At 42.2% G+C, this 25,891-nt stretch overlaps 2 protein-coding genes across 4 annotated transcripts in view; one reads left to right on the top strand and one right to left on the bottom strand.

Annotated features, from left to right (window-relative positions):
- DCAF12 (DDB1 and CUL4 associated factor 12) overlaps positions 1 to 4,373 on the bottom strand; it is a 37,708-nt gene extending 33,335 nt beyond the window's left edge. The window contains exons 1-2 of the mRNA XM_074857279.1: positions 4,108 to 4,373; positions 3,084 to 3,338 (exon numbers count right to left, since the gene is read on the bottom strand). Of these exons, the coding sequence (XP_074713380.1) occupies positions 3,084 to 3,338; positions 4,108 to 4,179 (327 nt within the window). The 5' untranslated portion in view covers positions 4,180 to 4,373. The remainder of the gene's footprint in view (positions 1 to 3,083; positions 3,339 to 4,107) is intronic.
- A 1,419-nt stretch (positions 4,374 to 5,792) lies between these two features.
- Positions 5,793 to 25,891, top strand: part of UBAP1 (ubiquitin associated protein 1) — a 37,458-nt gene continuing 17,359 nt past the window's right edge. Inside the window, exons 1-3 of one of the 3 annotated variants that reach the window (XM_074855281.1) lie at positions 5,797 to 5,946; positions 9,265 to 9,370; positions 24,568 to 24,608. In XM_074855281.1, coding sequence (XP_074711382.1) covers positions 24,575 to 24,608 — 34 coding nt within the window. In that variant the 5' untranslated portion in view covers positions 5,797 to 5,946; positions 9,265 to 9,370; positions 24,568 to 24,574. Of the gene's footprint in view, positions 5,947 to 9,264; positions 9,371 to 10,256; positions 10,277 to 24,567; positions 24,609 to 25,891 lie in introns of those variants that run through there. The other 2 variants (XM_074855279.1, XM_074855282.1) reach the window with 2 other exon arrangements.

Genomic DNA, 25,891 nt, shown 5'->3' with positions numbered 1-25,891 from the left:
GATCTCTTCAACAAATTTAAAGCCTCTAAGAAGAAACAAGAGCTGGTGATTTACAGCACGGCATCCAAGGCAACATATGAATCTATCAAAGAGAGAAAAAGTATCAGCTAGCACTCAGAAACCAACCCATTCATGCCTTGAAAAAGCCACCTGTAAAACAGGAGAAAGCATTCAGTAAGGAAGTTTTTAAACAAAACTACATCAATCACACCTGCCTGGGGGAAAAAAAAACAAACACCAAAGACAAACAAAAATGTTAGATTCTAGGCATTCGTACTCTCAAGCAACAAGAAACTAATAAGTTTCTTGTATTTAGGGAATGATTTACAGCAGTTGTATTTTTTCATCCCTAATTTCACAATTAGTATAAGAATTATGTACTGAACATATACACAGAACTAAGGGAACAAAAGAAGCTGGAAAATGATTATTGGAACTTCTTTTTAGAAGATGCGTTATTCCTTCTCATTTTCTGACACAGTAAAAAAAGTAAAAAGAAAACCTCAGCAATCTTGTTTTCAGTGGTTTTGTTTGCCAGAAGCTTGTGTCCTGCATAAGACTCAAAGTTTCTCTAAGAAGCTTGAAGATGCTGATTACAGACATGCCGTGGTGACACTAAACATCTGCGTCTGCAACTCTCCTGAGGTTTGCCTGCTCCTTCATGTGAATTTGAAAAACACTAGGAAGCCCAGTGCATACAAGATCTAGGTGAGTCCTGCAAACATGAATCCTGCCTCAGGTGATTGTGTTTGAATTTTTCGACCCTTGAATGCTTGTATAGATTCCGTAAATCTGAATTTATCAGAAAAAGCATGCACCTTTAACAAACACAAATATGTGATTTACGGCCGGCCAACTGTGAGCACCAGGATCCACCAGAGAACAATAAAGTTATTTCATATACACAATTACACCCAGGGATATTTTTAAGGATAAAGTTACCCCAAATAATTAAACAAGGTATAATCGACATTAAAAATGAGCAGTTGCCAGAGAGCTCCATATTCTCTTCAGTGTTTATAGTGACTAGTACTGTCAAATGACTAAAACCAAACCTACTGCTCTATGACAGGAGTGTATTTTTGAGTTGTCATTAAAAATAGTGAATCCTTCTGGCACAGCATAGCCAAGGGCAATTTATAAATTAAATGTTAAAAGCTTTCAGTGCCACATTTAAACTTTGATTAATATAACTGCTATGGTTTATATTTTTCTGCTGCATTAACTTAATAATTACATGCAACTCCAATGCAACAAACCCCATTAAAGTCAACCAAGTTGTTTTAGATTTACTCCCAACTTAAATGCCACAATTTCAGTGTATGAGAATCAGCAAAGGAATTCTGCTTTATTAGGTTGCTTACTCAGGAGATGAGAGAGAAAAATCTCATAATTAGAGTGTAGAGTTTAACACTCTGCTTGTTCAAATGTGAACACAAAGCAACCAAACTAAAGCCATTACAATATTCATAATTCATATACAACCTTCCACAATGCTGAAGTGACTTCTTTTGTAATCACTGTATTTTGCTTAATAAAAGATGAGTTCCATCTGTAACATTAAGGCTAGCTGTGGAAGCATACACTTCGTTGCAGCGTATGCAGTGGCAACAACAATATGGTTGAATCCCTCTTCAGTTCTGCAATTGTTTGGTCCCAAACAATTTTCTGCTAGGTTGCGTTAACAACGCACTTGCCCATTTATCTTCGCTGCAGCAGCACTAGAACTACAGAAGTTACAGAACACAGCAAAATTGTTGCAGCTCTATAAAACACTCAGTCATCTTGCTAGAGTAAGCAAGATTTTTGAGAGCTTGTGTTTCAGCAGGAGTTTGACTCCTCTAAGCTGTTCCACAAACAGTGCTGGCTGCTGACCGGCCGAGGTGATGAACACACATGGAGAAAGAAGGCTGAAAGATTCTATTTCAGGCTTATTCCTGTCAAAAGATTGTTTTGTTTATACAGCTAGGCTTTCCTTCTTAAGAGGTACTGCATGAGTCTCCAAGCTGTCTAACTATGAATAATAACAGAACATCTGAAACGAAAAAAAAAATATCCCTGTCCCTTGCAGGTCAGACCACCAAGGGCAGTTTCTGCACAGAAAAACTCTTGGTAAAGAAACAATCACATCAGCTAATATATTTTGAGGTTTAAGAGCCCCTTGATCTACATTCCTTACAACACTTGATTAATATCTGTGGCACCAATCAACTTGCAAAGAACAAACTTGGGATTTTGCACTAATTCAATCAGAACTTCAAACATGAAATTGCTACCGCAGCCAATGAAGTTGGGCTACTAACTCCGGCAGAGAGAATGTTACCTAAGAAATAGATTTTCTTCCATTTACTAATCACATCGAACATCATTTTAATATTCCCCTATAATGTTTCAGATTCAAAGCATCACTTCAAGAGTCTGAAGATGTTTCAGCTTTTGCTGAAACATATAAAGCTACATACACAGGAGAAGTTATCTGAACACTGGAAACAGATTTAGAGTGAAAAAAATCATGAAGTCCACAAGCAAAGGATTCTCCTGAAAACCTGAAATTAACTTTTAAGCTTGGAACATTCCTAGTTACTTTGACAAATATCTGGAGTTTATGGTTAAACTCCACAGTTTTAGTTTTGCAGCAACTTTTCAAAATCATCAGTGCAGAACCATACATAAAACCAAACCTCAGAAGACTGAGCATAACATTAGAAGTCTTATTAACCACTTCTGCCAGGCATGACAGTTACCATTTAGAAAAGCTATCGTCGTTCATTAACTTTCCATTTGCAGAACAAGAAGAAAGATCCAACCCCATTGTTGCTCTCCATCCTGCAAACAGATGTAAATCGCTCTGTGCAGATGAGGCAGATGCTGCATGAGGTCAGCCACCTGCACAGTGCTATACTGTCAGGTAAGAACGGGTCATCTTGAAGACTTACCTTCGTTCAAAATTAACTGTGGGCGATTCTGACTCTGTTCCTAATATTTTCCTCGGCAGTCTACATACTTCGATTACGGTAAGCATCATTCGCGGGTGAGGGTAGAATAATTAACAAAGGGAAGAGAAACAGAGAGGTGGCACTTACTGTGTTGCATTTTGTCCCACACACCACTTGTCGGTGGTTCAGCCACTGGGAGGCAAACACTTTATTAAGGGTGCCGAGGCGAAATTCTCTCTCCTTCAGGAGGCTGGGAAGCTGCTGGGCTGCATATCCGTGCAACAGGCGGTAATAGCTGGACTCATTCTGCATCCTGACCTCTCTACCTTTCAGGTAGTACACCAGAGACCTTTTCACCGGGGGGAGTCTTTTCCTTTTGTGAACTGAGTGATCCCACTCATACTGTGGAAGATAAACATGGAAATTAGATAAAGCAACCGGAACAAACTTATACACGACCCTGCCAAATTTAAAGATACTCCCACCAAAATACTGAATTCTTCCAAACTACCCATAGTATACCATACACGAATGTTAATTTGGAAATGCTGATACAGCCTTCAGCAACATAAAATTAAAAAGTAACACTGCGATGATATTAAAAACAGTCCACAGCAGTTCGGCAGCGCTGAGACGCTTAAAGAAACAAGAGGAAGCCGAGAAGCGCCTTAAATAGGAGAGGGCAGTGCCGACAGCCCCCCGCCGTGAGCTCGGCAGGTTTGGGGTGAGACAGCGGGGGCCGCCCGATACTGACCGCGCCGTTCACCGGCCTCCTCCGCCCCATCTTGGGCTAGCCCCGCAGCATCGCTCATCCCGGGGGCGGCGGCGACCCGACAGTTACGGGCCGAACGGCTGAACCCAACGGGGGCGGCGGGCGCCAGCGGCGCAGGGAGCGGGGCGGGGACGAAGCTGCCTGCTGGACCGCACCGAGACACCCCCCACCACCGGGGCCGAGACTGCTCCCCCTCTCCCTGTCACGACACCTTCCCCAGGCACCGGGACCCCCCCGTCCTCCTTCCTCGCCCCAACCGGGCGCCGGGACACGGCAGCCCCCGGTCAGGGTCACCCCTCCCCCCGGGCACCGGCACATTCATCCCCACCGGGGACAAGGGCTTCTCACCACCACCTTCCCCCCACCCACCCACCCCCGTTCCCGCCCCCCCAGCTCTACCTGCTCCCCCTGGAGTCCCCCGGCAGCGGCCGCCGCCGCTTTCCGCTTCCTGCTAACTGTTTTCCGGGACATAGCAAAAGGAGGAGAAGGAAGAGGAGAAGGAGGACAGGCCGAGAACCCGGCCCGAGCCCCACATGGAGCAGGAAGGTGAAGCGGCCGCCAGCGGACGGGGCATATAAATGCGGGGAGTCGGGCCCGGTCACTCTCCGCCGCAGGCCCCGCCGACCGCGCTTCACGACATTTTCCCCGGGATTTTTTTTTTTTTTTACGACAGTCGCGTCGCACCTTTGCGGCGGCTTCCCCGCCCCGCCCTAGAGCCTCGTTTCCTAGCAACCGGAGGAGGCCGGGCGGCGAGCGGGCCCGCCCCCTTCGCTGTTGCCAAGGCAACGGGGCCCCGAGTGGCGCCCCCTAGCGGCGCGGCGGGTGGGCGGCCTCCCCGGGTCTGGCCGCTTTCAGCGCAGAGAAGGGGTAGGCTGACTCTTTTCTTTTTATTTATTTTTGAGCAACCGAAACTTGCTGGGCAATGCCTGGAGGGAGACTCATTTGGCTACAGCTTGGCTTTATCACGCGGCTTCTTCGAGTGATGACAATGGTCGTCTGCATGTTGTGTGGTGAACAGTGAAGCGCTTTGTCAAATCCTGAGGTGATCCCTTCCAGCAGGAAACTTCCGTATTGCGGGGGAATTAAAGGACATACAGAATATTTATATTTCGTTATGCTGCTTTAAAACGGGTGTAGATGGAGGCATGCTTTTCCTTGTTTCCACATAGTTTATACACGCTTTTTCCTACGTGAGGCAAAAATTAAGAGTAACTCCAACCCAGTGATGGCTGCTTTGCAAGCAATATTGCAAAGAAAAAGGATGAGAAGAGAGAAACGTGTAACCTGCAGGCAGACTGCAAAAAAAGCCAGCTCCTGACCCCTTGAAACCCGCTGGTTCCTCAAGTCACATGAAATCAGTAAACATACTGTTTTCCTGACAAAGAGGCATTTCTTGCATGTTATCTTTTGTGCTTTCATCTTCCAGACCCCGAAGATGAGGGTGCTGTGAAAAGCCAAACTGAAAAAAACTTTAAAAGAACCTCACAGGCATTCTAGCTTCCCCTGAGGATAAAAAGCCCAAGGGACAAATCTAGTTGGGCTGTTTCCAGCCATGGTTTACCACAGTTAATTCCCCTCTCCACGTCCTCCCTCACACACAACTGCCGCCTGTATTTAGGACAAACCCCCCCCATTTTGGACCAAGGCACTCTCAAAAGGCTGAAAACCTGCTGCCAAAGCTGCTCTCGGGGGAAAGCGCCGTGGTCCAGTGCATCCCGGCGGGACTCCCCCCTCAGCTGTGTCAGGCAGGCGTGAAGCCCCACCGTGAGGGGACGAGGGCAGGCGTCGAGGCGGCCATGGCCGCGCGGGAAAGGGCTGAGGCGTACGGGGCAACATGCCCGCTCTGGGCCCGGCTCGCCACCCTCACGCAGCCCTCGGGGGAGCCTGTCCCTGCTCTCAGGCGACGGAGCGGCGGGAAGTGCCGGAGGAGCGCCCGGGCAGGGCCGGACCCGGGGACAGGGACCGGGCCGGGCACCGCCCCGCCCCGCCTCCGCCCCGCCCCTCTCTCCGCGAAGAAGCGTCACCGCCAGCACCTCCCGATTGGGCCGGCGGGGGCAGGTGACCTGGCGGCGTGACGGCAGCGCGTCGCCGGGGAGGCCAGGCGGAGGGCAGGTAGACAAGATGGCGTCACCCGGACGCGGGGCTGGAGGTGGTGAGGCGGTGCAGGTTTCGTAGGGGCGGGCGGTGACCGCGGGGACGGCCGGAGCTGCCAGCCGGGGGCCGCCAGGCGCCGCGCAGGTAACGACCGGGCCGGGTCAGAAGGGGTAGGGGGTGGGGGTGCCGCTCCCCCTCGTAGCGAGGCCTGGGCAGGGGGGCGCAGCCGGCCGCTCCCCGGGCCCTCCGCCCTGCCGCCGGGCCCGAACTTCGCTGCCGCTTCTGCTCTTCGGGGGCGAGGGACCTTCCGCGCCTCCGCCGTGATTCAGCAGATGTGAAGTGCTGGCGGGGCGGATGCGGGGCCGCTGTCCTCCCGGGGGGGCGGGGGGGCTCGCATTTGGGGGGCCGCGGCCGTGGAGGGGAGCGAGCCTGTGGGCGCTGCGTTAGCGTGTGGCTTTGCTCCGTCTTCACGGCGCTCAGTACAGCTTTTGAAAGTACCGTTTAATGGAGGTGAGAACCTGCGCGGTCAGCTCGGAGGAACGGGGTCCTCCACTCGGGCCGGGGCTGGACCTGGGGAGCAGGGGGACGTCAGGGAAATAGGGCGACAGCCCTTTCCCTACACAGCTGCTTTCCGTCAGTTTCGGGGACTGCCCGAGTCAAGGGAATACCTTGCTGCTTAATAACTAACCCTTGATGAATTTGCCTTCTGAGAGCTGATTGCCATTGAAATCTGAGAAAGCGGTTAGTGTCTGTCATATTTGGAAGTAAGTTCCTCCCCACAATAACTAAATCTTCTATGAAAAACAAAATGTCTGCTTTTGTTCGGGTGGGAATGTGTGTGTGGTTTTTGTCAAGTCTGCCTTCAGGTAATTGGTTAAATTCTGGTTCTTGTGTTGTGAAAATAGTACTCATCTTCCCTGTACCGCTTGTGACTTTAGATTTCTACTGTGTTTGCCCTTTGGTTGCATCTTCTTGTAGACTGGAGAGCCAAAGTCTGTTTACATCATGGGTCATAGCCCTCCACACTTCTGTTTATGCTTATTACCTATTTCTGCATCTTTTCCAGTTAGCTGTTCTGCTTTTGAATGGGGAAGAGGATCATATCTTTCTCTGCATTTGAGATGCAGATATTATACACTGGTGTAAAAATATTTCAGTTTTGTAGTTTCGAACTTCCTGCTATTGCCTTGTGTTCTGTTTAACTCAGCACTTACTAGACATAAAACATTTTATACTTTTTTGAAGCTGTTTAGTATAATTCAAGAACTGCCTGAGTTTTGATAGCTCGAAGCCTATCATCTAAAAGGGAGAGTTAGGATTGCTTTGGGTACTTTTTTAATTAGTAAAAGAAATTACAACAGATGGAAATGAGAAATTGCCCTATCAAGTCTTTTTATTCCCACATCATTTAAAAATTCCAAACAAAGCAAAACAAAAAAGTCTTACGGAAATCTTATGACGTTGATGCTGTCTCATTAAAATAGAGATAAGTAGATGGGCTCTGGCACTTGGCTGCGAAACTAATGTAGCTGCCATCCTGGATTCAGTAATACTGCATTCATGTCGAATTTAAGCACTTTGAGGTGGAACAAGTGAGTGTTGCCAAATTAAGGAACCACCTGAGTTGTGGCTGGTGATGTAACTTCAGTGGCTGTGCTGCTGATAGAAGGCATATTGCCTGCTATGAGGTTAAGACGCTTTTGTGGGAGCTTGGTGAAGGGAATCTTACTCCAGTTGTGATCTGGGGTGTTAAGGAAAAAGAGGAAGTACTGCAGTTAGCCAGACCTCTTCACTGCCTGCCTTGCCCTATCATCCTTGGAGCATGGGATTTTCTGCCCCTCTGCAGGCACTCCTGCAACTGCTGGCTTCCTAGGGCTGACCCTGCATACCTGGGATCTCAGCTCTGCAACAGCATTTGTCAGGGGAGAGGAGAAAAAACTGTTTTGGCCTCCTTCTCTCCTTTTCTCCATACGAAACAGAGCTATGTGTGTAGCACTGTACTGGCCGTGGGGAAGGGAGTGAGGCTGAGATAGTACATGTGGTAGCAGCACAGCAGAGTTGGACTGATTTACTCAAGGCCATGTGCAGGATGGTGTTAGGTTGCAGTGCTGTGGTATTACTGCTGCTTAATGACTTCATTTTCTTGTACACGCAGAGCTGTGATTCAAAAGCAGTAGTGATGCCTTAGATCGCCCTTACCATTGAGTGACTTAAACCTTTTAGGCAAAACCTTAATTTTAAGGATAGAGGCAAGAGAAAACGTAGTGTTTAAATTTAGTTTTTGCAAGCTCATGGTTTTAGTCTCAGAAACAAAACTGAAAGTGATTGCACTTTTCTTGTCTCACTGGCAGTATCTGGCCTGCAAGTTCGATACTTCTTTTTTTGTTGTTGTGAGTGCACTGTGGAACAAAGGAGTCAGTGAAGAAGTTGCTTCTGCTAAGATCAGACACTGCATTAAGTGTAAAATAAAACAAAGGTACCTGAAACTTTGAAGGGGAAACTGAGGAAATCTCAGGCATAAGATATCTGAATGAATAAATGTTAAGTTTTTCTTTAATGAGTTAAAATATTCTGCAAATTGAAGTTCAAGAGTATACTGATTAATACAAAGAATATAGTGATCAGCTGGGAGACTTACTGTATAGTGTCTGTTGATGGATAGAAAAACCCTAATGGTGAAAAATTATCAAAAACATGAAGAGCTCCATCTTCACTGTTCACATGGTTTTTTGCAGTGCCCAGTACTTGTTATCATAGAGACAAAAATCTCTAACAGACCAGCAGTCAGGTTTCCAGACCAATCCAGCAGACCACCTCATCTAACTCAGTCACGCTGGCAGCCAGAGCTCTTTTTGCTTGTGGCAAAAGTGCTGTAATGCACAGAAGGCATCACCTTACTCATCCTCCCTTTTATTTGTATAAGCTTACAGTTTCCTATTGCTTCCACGAACTTTAAGGATTGATGATTCAGGACATGCCATATTGTTGTGAATGTTCAGTCTCTGTATTGTAAGTTTTTGACATCAGCCTGTTCCTGTATTTTTCCATTGGTGCTGGGCTGAATATTTTGATAAATTGATCTGTGAGAAATTTAGTTTTACTTATGAGGCAGAGCTTCTATCCAGTCTTCTCTGGTATTTTGTTTCTAACATATTCACTCCCAGTCTTTTCAATCATAAATTCCAGAGCTTCAGCTGTCATTTTGTAAGGATCTCTACCTAAAGGCATTACTATTTAAAATTGATCAGTGCAATGCAAATCAATGTCAGTGTAAAGAAGGTCTAGTGGAGTTGTAATTGAAAAGCTCTGGAAGATGTTTTTGAAAACTTGTTTGAAGGAAAGGCAAAGAAGGGTTGTTTACAAATTATAAATAGCTTTCTTGTTTGAAAAAGTAGGTCTTCTAGGGTGTATCAAAGGTTGATTTCTCTTCCCTGTATTATGTCTGCTTGCTCTGATAACTAGGAAGGCAGTGCTATTGATTTGACCACATGTACCACTCTACAATCAATCCTGGGATTGCAGTTGAGGATACAAGCCTGAGCTCACAGTTTTTCTGTTAAATACTTAGGTAGGTAATCCTCTCCGGTATGCAAGTGCATTGCTTAATGCTTTGACCCTCTGACTTGGTTTGAATAAGCTCTTGCCCTGTGTCCCTAATGACCTTTAGCAGTCAGTGTAGTCTTGTATTGAGGTCTCTGAGAGAAACTGAGCATTGGGGTTTTTCCCTCTCTTAAGTGATCAGATTTATTCCAAATCCTTGCTTGCACAGGAAAGGCATTTTCTTAAATGTTAAGAAATACTGTCTTTCCTGTGGTTGGGAAATTTTGAAAGAACAGCTTGTATGTCCAGACTTGGTTGTGGGGTTTCGGTTTCTGTTTTTTGTTTTGTTTTTCTCTTTGAAGGCTATATGATCTTTTCAGAATCACTTAAGCTTGCAGTGTACTTGAAACACAGAAGTATGTCAAAGGGGGAACAAAATATTATTGCTCTGACTTAGATTTAATTCTCCTTTTCTAGAAGGGAAAGCAGATTGGTTCAAAATACCATGTTACATTAGTAGTATTACAGTTCAAATAGAAATTCTGAGCTTGTATTTTTCGCAGCTGGATTTTGTGTCAGAAGCTTACACCAGAGTAACATTTTAAGTAGGGAAATCAGAAGAACATGAGTCCTACCCAAGAAGTATTCAGTTCATCAGCTGGAAGGTGGTCTGAGTATGAATATACTTAAGCTACTTAGCTATTGGTAGTTGGTATAGTGGAAACTAGTAATAAGGAGTTGTGAGCTCCCAGCTAGTCTGGTCTGTGTTGCTGGAGATAAGCATTCATGGTAAGTATCTACTGGATTATGTGAAAGACTTGATTTAAGCCCTTTCCTAATGTCTGTGTTTGACATCTCTAGGCAGCAGATGAAGCTGTGACCGAAATGACTGGTGAGATTTATTCCCCGAGTTTGGGAGGCTGGATTTCCAAAAGTATGTGTATTACCAGGTGTGCAGTGTCAAATGTTAGCACTGTGCTTAATCTATAGATACAGAGATGTGCTTATGTGTTCAACTCCATTTACCTCATCAGTTCTAAACTCTGAAATAAAACTAGATTCCTAGTTTATAAACACTCTGCAAAGTAATTGTTAAAGCATATGTATTTCCTTTTCTGATACAGTAAAGCCACACTGGGATCCACCCTAATGACTAATACCATCATGTGGTATCCTTACACAGTAATGTGTAATAATTGGAAATAGGAATAGGAGGCACATGTAGTAGGGAAAGGAGGTTATATGAATAAAATCACCATTAATCATCTGGAATAAAATTATGTGTGGCAAAAAAGGATAGAAAATCTTTATGCTGCATACCCTCTGAGAAAAGAATCGCTTCTTAACCTTTTAATTAGATATTAGGTCACCACGAACAGTTTTTTGCTAGTCTATTTGACTTCTTGGTAGGAAAAAAAGCTGAAAGGTTATTGAGTTTCGTTTTGCTTGCTGTGTACGTAATAGTGTAAAAAGAAGGGTTTTTATTGTGCTTTTCAGAAAGTACCTTTAGGTCCTCTATTGGGATGAAGGGGAATGAGTAAGTTAATATATCCCCTAAATCAGGTGTGAGTTGAAGTTTTGCAAACAAAAATGGATGGAAAAGTTATGGTAGTGTAAAATAACTTCGCGCTCGAGGGGGTGATGAACCATAAAGATTCTGGGGGGCAGATTTCTGTATTACATGCCTCTGAGATTTGTGGGCTCCTTATAGACCTGGATTTGTTAATCAAGATGTAATTCTGTCAGTGATTATTGGTTGGCAGGGCTCTGTACTTGCAATTACTTTTACAGCTAAGCAAATAACTATTTGAATTATCATCTTCTAGATACCATTCTGAGAAATACTTTAAAGAAAATGTTTGGGTAAGAAAATTCTTTATCAAGTTATAATCGGCCAAATATTTGTGTTACCATTTTAATCTGAAGAACTGTCAGACTGATAAGGAGTCTTGTGCTTGCACAAATGCAAAATGCAATTCCTTTAAGCCATTGAACTGTCAATTACTAGATTCTGATTAGTGTCTTAGCAGAGGGCAATTTTCAAAATATCTGCAGTTACAGGCTTCCTTCTTGTTCGTAGAAGGGAGTGTAATACGTGATTTCTGTTGACTTAACTGGAAATCTTTTGGTAGCTGGTAAAAAGCTTGTAATGTATTCCTAGACCACTGAATGCCTGTGCTTAGTAATATAATTTCTTTGCAAAGAAAATGCAAGTAAAGACAGCAAAAAGTTTATTGCTTTTAACAAACACTATTGAATTTTTCTTAATTTGTATGCAAAGGGAAAGCTGGTGAATTCAGGTGTGGACATAAATGTAATACTATTACGTTCTCCAATCTCTTCTACACAAAGATCTTCAGTGGAAAAAGCCTTAATAAATATAGCTTAAAGAATCCACCAGTGTATTATGAGATGCAAGACAAGTTAAGGTAGACAAAGGTGAAGAAGTTGAATGTGGCATGAATGGCTAGGTGGTCTAAGCTGTTTGTGGAGATGGGGATGGGCTCTAGAAATACACATTTGGTTGATAGAATGGGTGTGACATCTGTTTGTGTGACACGGTAATACCCTTTTCATACCTGAGCTTCCATATTGCATATACAAGTAGTATAAGGTTCTGATGGTCTCTTGGGGTGTTCTGTCTGTGTTATGATATTGGACTGATGAAGAGGCCTTCTACCTCTCTGCCTTCCCTCTCCCAAGGAGATGGATGCTTGAAATACACCAATATTTAGTGCAGGGATCTAGCTATACTCTGGATAAATTGATTCTACCAAGTAATGTAAAGGTCATCTCTCCCAGCTTGAAGGGAAAGAGAGAAGTTGTGTATCCATTTTACTACAAGCCTTCTTCAAGGCATAGTTCTCCTGTAATTTGGTGTTATTGCGGGAACGTAAATGTGATGTTCCTGTCCTGTCGTTACGCAGCACTGGATTTATTTGCTCAAGTAAGCTGGATTGAGTCAGACATATGGTTTAAAAGAGACAGGCTGGGACTAATTCTCAGGTTACAGAGGGAAAATCTGCTATCTCGGTTGAGGAATGGTCAACCCATAGTCTTTCCACCTTCCTCCTTTAAAAAAAAGATCTTGCTGCTTTGTCACAGTGGTGATGGTCCACTGAGATCTCTGTACTGTTAGCAGTCCCATGTTGTTGCCAATCTGTTAGATGTTTGGAGAGGAAAAGCTGTGGTTATGACAGTTGCACGGTCATAGGGCAGTCTCATCCAGCAACCTACTCTGGTCGAGTTATAAAATAGAAGGAAGGGTAGACTGCTGAAGCTGAGTCAGATCTGTCAAAATGTCCTGAGGAAATGAAGCTAATGCATCTCTAAAGGCTGCTTTTGCACATGAAATGAGCTGTTTCTGTTTAGTTATTCATTGCTTTAAGTGTTTCAGAGGTTGCATTCATTACTGTAGCTGCTGAAGACTTTTCTAATTTGCAGGAAAAAAGTTTATACCACTGAGTGAGACTGGATATATAGTGTATAAGAAAATTGCAGACTTAAACGAATTTGAATTAGTAACTTAGAAATAAAGTTTGGACTAAATCTGATTTCATATTACCAGTCCAGAAGAACATCCTTCAGACTTTTATAGTAAGATGAAAAGCTGAATAGGAATGATTCAATAGATAATATTGGAGGCACAAAGATATTGATCCAAACTTGAGAGAATGCAGTGAGATTCCTGGGGTAGCTGTGGATTTGGAATTCAGCAGACACAAGTTCCTTTCTGGCTTTGCTGCTGGCCGAGCTGCATGACTGGGCAAACTGCTTCAGCTGTGTGCCTTGCTCACCACACCTGCAAAGCAGGGATGGTTTTACTGCTGGTTAAGTGCCTTGAAAACTATTTTGAAGTCTCTTATAAGAGCTAGGCAGTGCTGAAGGCATAGGGGAGTTTTGTCAAAACTGCTTTCAGTTCAGAGGAAAGATAATGCATGAAAAGTGTGTGTGTGTAAGGGTGTTTAATTCCTAGCAGTATGAACATCCTGTAGCCTTCTGGGTTTCATCTGAAACCAGTGTCTTTCTGTGGCTGTGGTTTCTTTTCCATTTTCCATTCTGCTTGAACATGAAACTCTAGTTCAGTCTTCATACAGTCATATCACTGGGAGTGTTGTAGTTGTGTGTGTGTCTGTTGCTCCCAGTACCTTGTGAGTTTCTGGATTTTGCTCTGTATGTTCGTGATAGATCATTCTGTGTTTGTGGTGAAGTACAAGCTTCCAGTCTACACTAGTCCTTAAACTCATCTGCTACAACCATTGACTACAAGTGTAGGATTGCAGTGTTGGGTGGGCAACCTTATTGTCTTACACAGAGAAAAAGCAGAACTTTTCAGTTTGTTTTTAAGTGAGGAAATGTAAATCTTGAAACTCATTTCGTATGGAAACAATTGTAATTAGGTGGGTGTAGAGGTTATTTTATGACACCTAGGGATCTACTGAGTATCTTGTCTGAATGTAGCTGGTGACTGCTGCATAGCAGGGAGGGAGGGACCACACTTGTGATACAGAAAGGCTTTCTGAAGCAGTATTTAAAGGTGAGTGTAGCAACTGGAGCATCCTTGAAAGTTATGTCTCGGGGATTGGGTAGTTGCTCTGATTTTCTTCTCAGAGGGTAAGGATCATCTGCGTGTTTGTGTATCTTCACTGCTAGTAACCTCAGCTGTGGCAGTTGCACACACAGAATGAACCTTGTTTAATAGATGTACTGACTCTTTGTTTTTTTCCTGTTGCTTGTGGCTTCCATTCCTGAACTTTTCAGTCTATTGTTCGACTGTAGGCTGAACCTTATTTCCATTTAAGCAGTCCTAAATACAGGGGCCTTTGTTTGAAAACTTCAAAACCAAGAGATTGCAAGGAAGATGTTTCTGCTCAAGACTGAAGTATGCTGCTTTCCGGTGGTGTAGGCCACTGAAGTTGGTTAATATACAACACAGCAAGCAGCTCATTTACTTACCATATTCTGTTGGTGTTTTTTTTTTTTTTTTGTAATATCTCCACTATAGCTGAGGGCAATGTCAGTTTGGCTTCTCTGCTTAAAGGTAAATTTCTACTTTTCTACACTAGACAAGCTTATTCAAGACAATTTAGCTTCCTGTGTTCCCAATGAATTCAATTCCAGAGGTGTACTCGGTGTGGGAACCACCAGTTTGCTGAGCCTGTTCAGATGTGCTTTCCTATGTCAGAGTATTTTTTCTGATATTTGGTAATGATACTTCTGTTCCTGTGTGTTTTTAAAGAGCAGAACTTAATGTTTGCTGATAGCTCTGGTCTTTTCTAAAGTTAGCAAGCCTTTTCAAGATATATTTAAGGTGTAAGTGTTCACTTTAAAACTGTTTCCTGCTCTTTGTACCCTGTTATGCACCAATTCCGCATTTAATTAAAACAAGTGGAACTTGCTCGTTTAAAATATGACTTCTGGTAGTGGAATTTAATTCAGTGTTGACTAGTGATAGTGTTTCTCATCTAGGTCATCTTTTTAATGCAGTCGTTCGGTCCTGTTTGGACTGTGTGGAAAAACATGAAAGCAGGCTTTACTGATACTATATCTGGAGATGAAACAAGATTGATTCTTATTTAGGCATCACTGCAATGGAACCATATCTTTATTTGCTTGATTCACTTTTTTAGATTTCAGTTTGATTTCTTTGTTCTGTTGAGTTAGTCTGGGAAAGAGTGTGTCCTTGCTGTGACCTCCGCTCTGCAAACATATGAAAATAGTTAAAAGTGAGTGTTCACCTTGAACAGTGATGAGGTTTTTTCTTCCCTTGTCTGTTAGTTTTATCCTTCAGTGCAGCAAAATCTGGGATCTTTTCAGGCATATGTATTTCTGTATATGCTTATTTTCTTGTCTCAGTCTTGAAAAGAAGGGTTGGATGAAGACAGATACCTGTTGGCTTAGTAGGAGTGACACATGAATTAAGGACAAAATGAGCTAACACTGAAAGCTGAAACTGTAGCAGTGAAATGTTGATGGGTGGAAAACAATGTATAAAACCTCAAAAAAGTCAAGTAAGTGTGTGAAGAATGTCACATCTGTAGCGCCTAAGGTGGCATCCAGGTTTCTTACATTAGCACTGTCAAGACAAAGGCAAACCAAGTTTAGGAGGTATATTTTGAAAATCAGGAAGGTTTGAAACTGTAAGTTTTATGTTGTCACTTCACAGAAAAGCGTTTTGGTGAGCACGCTTTTCCAGGTGTGCTGTGATCAGCTCTTAGGTGCTTCAGGAGTAGGCAGTTTTTAGAACTTCCGCTTTCCTGTATCTCACTCAAAGTGTATATTTGGTGAAAGAGTAATTTATGGTGAATAGGGGTGTTTCCTGGAAAACAGGCAACACTGAGAGATGAAGCTGAAAGAGGGTAGATTTAGATTGGACATAAGGAAGAAATCTTTTTACAGTGAAGGTGGTGAGACACTGGGGTTGCCCAGAGAAGTTGTGGATGCCCCATCATTCGTAGTGTTCAAAGCCAGGTTGGATGGGGCTCTGAGCAACCTGGTCTAGTGAAAGATGTCCCTGCCTGTGGCAGGGGGTGTGGACTAGATGATTTTTGAACATCCCTCCCAACCCAAACCATTCCATGATTGGTGGCTTCTGAACTAAGTGAATTTGCAGGGAACTTGCATTCTCAGAATGTGGTTCTTTTAGTTGAGAGAAATGAGGTATGTTAGTGGGAAACAGTGACATCAGATAGCAGGAAAAGTTCATCAGTTTTAACTGCATTATGGGAGAGATCCCTTAAGGAGTGGGAGAATGCTGTTGGTGGCCTTGTGTGTTTAAACTGCTTGGACTGAGGTTGCAATCAGTATTTGAAGCAATGGCTCCCACGCAGAGTTCAAGGTTTTAGCCTGCCTGCTGCAGGACAGGCAGAGTTGTTCGTAGGTGGAGTAGTTAATTTCACAGGCTGTATTTTCTGTCAGTACCACACTGAGTTTTGCTGGGAAAGTATTAAATGTATGGTGAGAGTGGGTAGTGCATGTGACCCTAGTATAGGAGGAAAAATTGATGAATCTATAGTAGTCTTAACACTGGTCCCATTATTCTTGTACAGCCACATATTCTGGCTGCGTTCAAATGTATGAAATGGCAATTGATGTTTGACCTGCTGGCAGATTTTATTTTTCCATTTTAAAACTTTTGTCCAACTTGATTTCTTGCTAATGTTTTTTGTCTCCTGCTTTGAAGTAATTCCATAAGCATTCATATTTCACCAGATTTCTAACCAAAGCCATAATTGTCAATAAATAGTACCATTTCTCTTCAGAGCTTTAACAAGAAAAGTGTGACAGTTGTATAGCTTTCTTTAGAATGGATTTTTTTAGAGTAGAGTCATTTAGTTGATGGAGTGTATTTAAATGCATTAAATTCTGGTTGATTAATATTTATCAAAAGGACCCAAATTGCTTTCTGCAATAAAATAATTTGAGTTCTTGTGTTAGTATTAGGGGTAGATCCTGGTATGGTCAACAGAGCTGAACTTGTTTGTAGGTAATGTAAGATCAGCTACCTGTACATCTCTCTTGGTTAAAGAGCATAAGAAGAAAAAAGCTTGAAACTGCACAGATTGTGTTATTTTGGGGTTAAAAAGGGGATGTTCTTATTAATGGCAAAAGGTGTTTTATGTTTGCAGCATTTTGGGCATGTTTGTCTAGCTCTCCTCATTCATAACTGGGACAAGTCTGAAGTGTTAATAATATTCAAGTACTTCAGAGTCAGCTTGTTACATACTGAAGTATCACTGCAACAAATAGAGCAGCATTTTAATTAGCTGGTGCTGCTCTGAGCTCCAGACGTACATTTTAAATGTGCAGGATATTCCACTTTTTTTTTTCATACATCTTTACCAAAAGAACAGAGTAAGTGGGCTATTTTATTGTTGAAGTTAGCAACTTTCTCTAGCTAGCAGTCTCTCTCATTCGAGAAGGGTTGTATTGAAATACTAGCTTTCTTCTAAAGTGCTAGGATTAACTAGAAAAGTTAATGCACATACCTGGCTCTGGCTAGTGCTAAGATTACTATTAAAGATTTGACTTGTTTGTGGTAATATGACGTCTTGTGCTAATTGAGCTGAATCTGTTAATAGTTATTAGATGCTCTCCATCCAACTACTTTAAGCTCTCGGAAGTGGTAGGTATTTGCCAGCCAAATTTTAGATATAGGAAAATAGTTAAAAGCAGTTGCTATGCTCGGTACTCTGTTTCATTACTGCATTGTGAGATTATTGGAGCCCTCATTTGTGGTACGAGTGCTGGATCATCTTTTCTCGCTTTTTTCCTAGAATATAGGAGCTGCACAGCCTGCTTCTATTTTCTGCTGTAGTTTATCATGCAAATGTCTGTCTTGTTTCTGTTGTATCTCAAGGAGGGGAAGATGGTCCTTCTATTTCTAGTTTATCACTCTTGGTGATGTTGTAGCTTCTAGATTAGTGAGGCTGATCTTGAGAAGCAAAAAAATATGTACACTTGTGGGTTTTTTCCTCTGCTTTTCTGTTTAGATGAACTTTAAATAGCTTGGGTAACAATCACTGGTAGGAACTACACTCTGAAATCCACATCTGCTCTTGGAGTTGACGGAATCTGGGCTATCTAGTTTGCTGAGTTTGAGAGTCAGGCCAGCCTTAAATGTTAGTTGCAGGTGATTTTTCTCTTGTGACAGGACTCTCTTTTGGAAAGAGTCCGTTTTAAAAAGGTCACTCATTTGCTGCAACAGTTAAATGTGACTTTAGAATAGGTGCTTCTTCTATACTCTTGTATGTCAGTCTCTGGCCAAAGGAAAAGCTTGCACTGATCTGCCTTGACCACTGTCTGTCTATAAGTAATTTTAAGTTTTCTTATGCTCTTGCTTGTGAAACTTGTAGATCCAGAGGCTTGTGTGGAATATAAACTTCAACTTCATTATAAACTTGTATGGCTGATAAATGATTAAGTGATTAAAAAACTGGTGCATTAGTGTACTACATTTCCTCAGCCATTGTAGGGTTTTTCCTTATTTCTGGGTGAAGTGCATGGCAAATTACCTTCTGTCCCAAATACACAGTCAGGATCTTAAAGGAAGAATAGAGCTGTCCATTATCAGTTAAGAGCCTTAAATCCTTAACCAGCCCCAATAGTATGTGCTTTTAACAAGTGCAGTGTCTTTAATGAAGAAAGTGGGACATGACATGAGGATAGCTGCTTAACTACAGGTGTCTTAATATTAATGCAGTGAATCCATATGGAACAACAGGGTGAGAGGTGCTGTGCTTCTCTGAGAGCGTGTGGAAGAGCTGTCTTCTGCTTCCTGTTGATTGATGTGTACTGAAGCAGAAAGTCTAATTGCCCACTTCGTCACATTAAGCAATGGCACAATTTGAAGAATCAATTTCTCCTAATGTTTTTCACTGCTAGGAAGACGCTATCCAACATCTGCATTTAAAGCTGCGTAATGGATGTTACTGCCATCACTAAAGAGTGTTGTCTTCTAATCCAATAATGTGAACTGCACACAGACCAACTCTTCAGGGGCTCTTTTCTCCCTGTCCTTCCTACTCATGTGTTCTGGAAGTGGTTTTAAAAGTGGCATTTCATTGGTTCCTGTATGTCTCCCCCTCAATTATTGCACTGGAAATAACAAATGAAATTAGTTTGATGTTCTATGCTGTCCTTCAAAATCTACATCTCTTATCACACTTGCTTGGATTGTTGATCCATGGGGTGTGTATGCAGCAGAGATACCTCATCCCTTGCTTCCTCCACCCCTTGTTGTTAGTGTAGTCCCTGCTCTGCATTTGATTAAATGCAGAGTGATCACTTGTACTTACATCCCAGAAGATGAAGACATGTCATTAGATTTGTTTTAATCAGTGGCCATTGAAAATTGGATGGAAACTCCATACCTCTGTTTGCCTCAAGGAGGGTCTGGTTTGTACCTGTTGATCTTAAGGTACATTAAGGTTCTTAATCTATTTTATCTCCTGGATTGCAGCAGCACTTAAAAGGAGTTACTGTAGAAATACTTTTTTTTTTTTTTTTTTCTGTTAAGACTAGTGAAAGTGATGCTTTTTCTTTCCCCACCCTTTTTTTTTTTTTCTGCAGGGCATGTATTTGCAACATGTCAAATCTAGTTTTGCAACAACTTTATCCAAAGAGCTGTTATCAGTGTCTCAACATGATCATGCTTAATGAAAGGGAAGTACCTCCATGCAGCTGACTGTGCTCATTGTTTGCAGGACTGTTAGAGGTACAAAGCAGAAGCATTTGCTGCAGATTTTAGGGTGATGTCATCTATTTGGAGACTGCAGTAAATGAAAACTGAATCTATTTTGTACTGTAGTAAACTTCTGTGATCAGCTTTTTACTGTCAGTCTATGTAAGAGATCTCAATTGTGTAGCAATGATTGTATACTTACATAGGTGGGAAGCTTTCATATGAGAATCTTAACTTTTGTTTTATCTTACCAACAGACAGTGCCTACTTCTGTTTTTGTTGTATGAGGCTATATTACAGAATCCTAATCTTGGTTATAGCCTTTCACTGGCACTGAAACAAGTAGTTACAGTGAAAACTTAAACCACTGTCTAAATCTGGAATACCTGTGACGCATTAGAAGCAAATCACTTGAATCAGGCTGCTTTTCACTATTCCTCAATGTAAAATCAGTAGTAGTTCATGAATGTAATATAGGGAGAAAAAATGGTCCTTTCTTTTTGAAGTTTTTTGTCTTCAGAGTGAATGAATGCTCAGTTCTGATGAAGTGATGAATGCTCAGAAATTCTCAGTTCTGTGTACTTAGACTATACAATGTGTATTAGCAGGCAAAATGGAGATTGCAAGATCAGGTCTCTTCTCTGAAAATCATAAAGTGCTGATTTGATTATGGTTGATAACTTGAGTCATTTTGGTTTCCTGTGACCCATAATAAGTACATTTCTTATTTAGGTGGGAGTTACTTCAGCGAATTCATGTGGTGTGGAATCTAGACATACTTGCATCTCAGAATGAGGGATATAGCAACAATAGACCAGTTCTTCTTGACAAATAGTTAAAGTGGATTGAGTTACCACTGAGAAAACTGTTCCAGGTACCATTAGTAGTAGGATGCTTCCAACTTGACCAGTCAGAGCTCCTTCAGACAAAAAGGAATGTAGACATAATCTTCAGGGAAAACACCAATAGAAGGAACATGGAAATAATAATTAAAAAACACCCCAGCTTCCCAGCAGCTCCCCATGAGTCACTCTTGGTAATGATTTTTTTTTTTCCTCATCTGTTGATGAGACTGTCCCTTTGGTATTGCTTGACTGCACCAAGTCATGCTTCCCTGCATTCTCCTTGTTGTCTGGCACACAGCTAAGCAGTCATTCAGGTTTAAGTGGTGATGTGCCAGGTAGACTGTCTTGGTCATCTCTGTGCTGTCCCTGCAAGACTTTCCAGCTTGTCATCTATCCCTTTGTGCCAGTTGTTTCTGTCATCAGTTTTGTCTTGTCACTTCTCTGTTTCTTCATCTTTGTGGTTATTTTTTATGTTGTGGTGGTTTCCTTGTCCACCCTTGTCCCCTTCTATCAATCACTCTGAGGTCCTCTGCCCTCATCCTGTGCTCTGCTGTACTGTGTTCTCTGGCTGACTGGTTTTAAGAGTGTTGACCTGTTGCCTCAGTGTTACTGTGTGAAAAATGAACATACAGACAGGAAGAAAAGAGCTCACATCAGGTTGCTTCAGTGGCTGCTTGATGTTAAAGTTGCTTATAACTTGTAGCTCTGATCTTCTCTTCAGAGGGTTAGCCACAACCAAGAATGAGGGAATGGAGCTAAGGAGGTCGACATTTATAGAAGAGAGCTTGTAGGTAGCTGTAAGAAAACCTTGTAGTATTATGCAACTAGCTTGTTTCCCTAGCCCAGGAAAGGCATTGAAGAAGTTTACGTGCAGTATAGAGCATGTTCTTTGTCAATTTGAAATGTGCAGTAAAGCATCAGACCAAAATTTGTGCCCCCATGTGCCTTTCCCACAGATGCCCTTCAGCATCCTGTTCTGGAGATCAAAGGCAACAGTGATAGGGCTGCAGTTGTCTTATTAGCTGGTTTCGAGTAGGGCTTTGGGAGCAAGTCATTTAAATTTATGAAAGAGCAGTCAACAAAGGTAAGCATTCACTGGGCAGTGTAATGGCTTTGAGTAAGCAAATACAGTTCCGATAATGCCCAGAAACACAGTAGCAACATCAGTAACCTTCTACCTGGCTGCAGATATATTTTCCAGCCAGCAGGACAGAGCAACAGCAAGATGCTTGTAACAGTGGTCCCTGAATAGCCTATCAAATCTGATTAGTCACATGACACTATTTTAATTAAACCCTCTTTGGAAAGGAGGTGACGGAACATAGCTGGCAGCCTGTTCTCGTGTTAGTGGGTGCAGTGCCTAACAATTCTGTTTGCTGACAGTGCCTTCTGCAGTCGTGGTATCTTAGTAAGTGCACACTAACAGTGCATCAGGAAGAGCTAGTGTGATACAAACTCAAACGCTGCTTGAATATAAAGTGTGACTGTCTCTCTGGAAATGGTCCATTTTGTTATTAGCTTGCTATTGATGTGCCTGAGCTAGTTCTATAGTTAAAATAAGGTGTTGCATATGTCAGAGGAGTTAATGGAGGTGCCTGATCTGCACTAGGATTTTACTCCAGGATTGCCAACAAAAGCAAGATACTTACTGCTTACATGGGGTATTTTGACACTGAGGATACATCCAAGGCTTTATGCAGATTGATACACTGCTGCAAAACTCTGGATGCTAGACGTGCACATCTTTGGTTCTGCAGGATTTGTACTCATTGCTACTAATGTCCTTGGAGCAAACTGATAGTGTCATGGTAACTCAGTGTTCAGTTAACTAAGATCAGTGTGTGAGATGGAAACTTAGTATGTCCTTGCAACAGCCTGCTGGAGAGGGGATATAAATTGTAATTTTAAAAATGATCTCTTTGAATTTTCTTTTCAATCTCCTTTATGTGTGTACAGTCTGGAATAAGCTACTTCTGGTGAATGAAGTAGACAGCATGAACTGTGTTGCTTGTAGATAACTGGGGCTGCATTGAAAAAAATTCCCTCTCAGTTGAGTTGCCAAAGTGAGGAGGTTACTTCCTCTCATTAGAAAAGGTGCACTTGCTTTTCAGTCTGAGATAGTAACTAGAAGAAAGAAGAACTCGAAGCAATTAAAGGAAGTGTGTAGAGGCCTTGTCCCTAGTTCAGCTCAGCCATAATAGTGGTGGATGATGGGCAGCCATAGCATGTGCTGGCAGGCCATGTGTCAGTCTCTGGTGACATACAGAGGACTGCTGAGGTATGTTAAGGCTGTATGGTTTCACACGTGGCCTGACTTTTTCAATAATAACAAACCAAGTTGACATCTTAATTCCTACTCTTACACAGAGGAACTAGCAACATGGCAGCTTGTCCGACAGTGTGATCTGGGTCTAAAAGATGCGGCCTATTTTATGTGCTGTAGTCTGCAGTCTGGTCTCCTTCTCTGCAGCACTGGGACCAGTAAAGCCCATTCAGCTCCAGTAGCTGACATGCAACTATACTGGGTGGTCCTGTGGCTTTGCCCTTGACAGCCTTCCTGAGATGGCAGGCTTAGCACTTTTTACCTTCTTTTTCTTATGTCTTTGAAGCTTTGATGTTTTGTTTGTTTCTGAGAAGGTGCCGGGTAGTGCCAAAACCAGTTCTCTGGCTTAGTGGAGTAGCTTTGGACATAATACCAGTGTTGAGAGAGTTGGTGAGATGTGCTGAGAAGAACCTGACAAACATTGAGCAGAACAACACAGAGCTTTTAGGTACAAGGTACTGGAGTTGCCTAGCATGACTCACTTCCCCATAGTCTAGCGTCTGCTTGCTGTGTTTCATGCACCCAGGTAATCTTCATACGGCTTTGGCTTTAGCAGTGTGTTGAATTCCCGTTAGCCAGTAGGGTTGGTTCACCCACTGATTCCAAGGTAATGTCGAAAGGGACCTTTGCACAGCAAAAGGTACTTAAAGTACTTGAAAATGACTCTTCCAGACCCCAGTCACAGCAGCAGCTGCCAAGAGGAATAGCTAAACTGTCTGTAATCCTCACTTTATTATACCCTTTTGTTAACATTTGCAATTGGAATCTGCAAGTGAAACAGTGAGGCTGAGAGTTAAACCTTGATTGAGGAACTGAGGAATGATGGGTGTGAATGTTAGATCTGCTCCAAGTTGTGCTTTGAGTGCTGTCTGCTGATGGTGGGGATGTACCAGAAAACTTCATGTTTTTGAAGAATGGCTGTTGGGCATTTCAGTCTATGAGCTGGAGGACTTCAGAAACAAAGGGCAACTCTGATTCGCTGTCATGCATAATGTCAAAGGAGGATTTACAAATTCAGTTATTTGAAGAATTATGCTTGGTGTCTTGAGGTAGATCTTGTGATGTACTTCTAATCTAGCAAAAGAACCCGTTGTGTTATTGAACACACCATAAGCATCCTGGAGCAGGGTTTTAGCTGACAATTAATTAGACAGCTAATTCTATCTTAACTCTCTTCTCAGGACAGGCCTGCTCTGTGTTAAAAGCTGGTAAGGCACTTTGGTGTTTAACATCTTGGCCCTGTGGGACTTGCATCCAAATTTTAAAAGCTGTTAGTAAAATTCTCTGGGCAGCAAATGAGGACTGTTGTTAGCATCATTTTCTTGTGTGTATCCAAAAATACCTTCCTAATGGTACCATTTACTGTATACCTGTATTGTTATCTGTGTATTACCCAGTGTGTCTAGGCAAGTGCCATGCTAACTCACTGCATACCCAATATGGTAGTATCCTTTTTCAGAGCAGCAGGGATTAAACTGAAGATGATCAGTGTGGCATTTCCAGCAGGAAAGACTATTATTAATGCTAAGGGAGGCAGGGTGTGCTCCATGGGACAGAGTGGCCTCTGAGCACTGTGATCTGGAACTCCCTGCTTTCCTGACCATCCTGGCTGCTTCTTGGCTGTTTTGGTTTTTTTTCCTTTTTCTTCTTCATTTTGCCATTTAGATTGTCAGGCCCTGGGCCAAGTAATTTGTCTGCTCAGTCAATTCGCAGAGTTATAAAATAAGTTTGTTTATCTATCTTGGGAACAGGATAAACAGCAAGTGTTTGCAACGCGTTCCATAATCTAGAGATAAGATGCTGTAGAACTGCATAGACATATGCAATGCTACATGTATAAATTTGTTAAAGCTGTTTTAAAATGTTTTTTTCAGATTCTAAATGGCTTCTAAGAAGTTGGGATCCGACTCTCATGGTAAGTGAAATTTGGTGTCCTTGTCTTTTCAACAGGATGAATCCTACTGTTGCTGCTGACTAATGTCCAAGCCTAGACACTCTATAGAGACTAATCTGTTTAGCCTCTGAGTAGTTTTTTGTTAGGAGTGAAGTGCCTTGGCTTCCTTCTTGCATAGTTGTTTGCTGACGCTGTGCCCGTTCTGTGATTAAACTGAAATTCAGCCTGTGACTGTTCCCTACTCATTCATGGTAGAATAGTACCTTCCCCTTCCCCCACTTTCCCCTTCAAAATCAAAGCTGAACTGCAATTGTGATACTGATCTGATGTTTGCTGAATTGGACACTAGATCTGTAGCTCCTTTCTATGGAAGTCACACAAGAAGTTGGATTGAAAGTGAAAATTTTAGTGTATCATTGACCTATGCTTGCTATTTGCTCAGCAGTGATTTTTTTTTTTCATGAATTGGACTAATCCAGTTCAGCAGGTAATGAAGAAGAGAGTATTGTCTACATTTGAGATGCATAGTGTCATGCAGATGATTGGTATCATAAAAATTATTTGCCTGTATATGTGCTTATCTTTTAGAAAGTGTAATTTGAGGGGATTAATAGTTCTGTGGAACATTAAAAGTTCAGTTTGTACATAATGTAGCTTCTTCAAATCAGTAGTCATTCAAGGCAGTTCTGGGAGGTTCACATGAAATTTGTAATGTGAATTTTCATGTCATCATAACTTCATAATAACTTTAGAAACTCAGCCTTGATCTTCCTGGATAATCTTTCAGAGAATAACATCCTCGAGAATTCCATTGTTCCTTGAGCTTTTTATTCAGTCCTGCAAGTGTAACGTTGAAGTACAGAATAAGAAATGCCTCACTTAAATACATGGTTAAGGATTAATAAAAATGACCTATCAAAACTTAATTTTCAGATGGTCTCCTTTGCAGTGGTCCAGTGATTCTACTGCAAGACAATTAATTTCTTTATTAGATAGCTGCCAGCTCTTCAGCAGTTGCTCTTGTATCTGTGAATGGTCTCTACGATCACTTTGAACTGTGTGTCTTTTGAGCCTGTTTTTACTTCTCTCTGCTTCCTAAACCAAACTAGCAAAGACACTACTCAGAGCTAGAATTTGGCCTGTCTTAAATATTTCTCAAAACAGTACGGTGTGGTGGAACGTGCTTCTGGCTTCAAAATAACAAAATCAAAACAAATGGTGCTGTAAGCTGTCTGGATAATTTGTCTACCCTTCTGTGTACTCGCTGTTCCAAAGACACCAGCGACACTGTCACACTGCTGTTT

The sequence above is a fragment of the Strix uralensis genome, chromosome Z (assembly GCF_047716275.1).
Source record: "Strix uralensis isolate ZFMK-TIS-50842 chromosome Z, bStrUra1, whole genome shotgun sequence".
NCBI classification, from domain to species: Eukaryota; Metazoa; Chordata; class Aves; order Strigiformes; family Strigidae; genus Strix; species Strix uralensis.
Note: the sequence above shows the minus strand (reverse complement) of the source record. Positions and strands in the feature narration are given on the sequence as shown.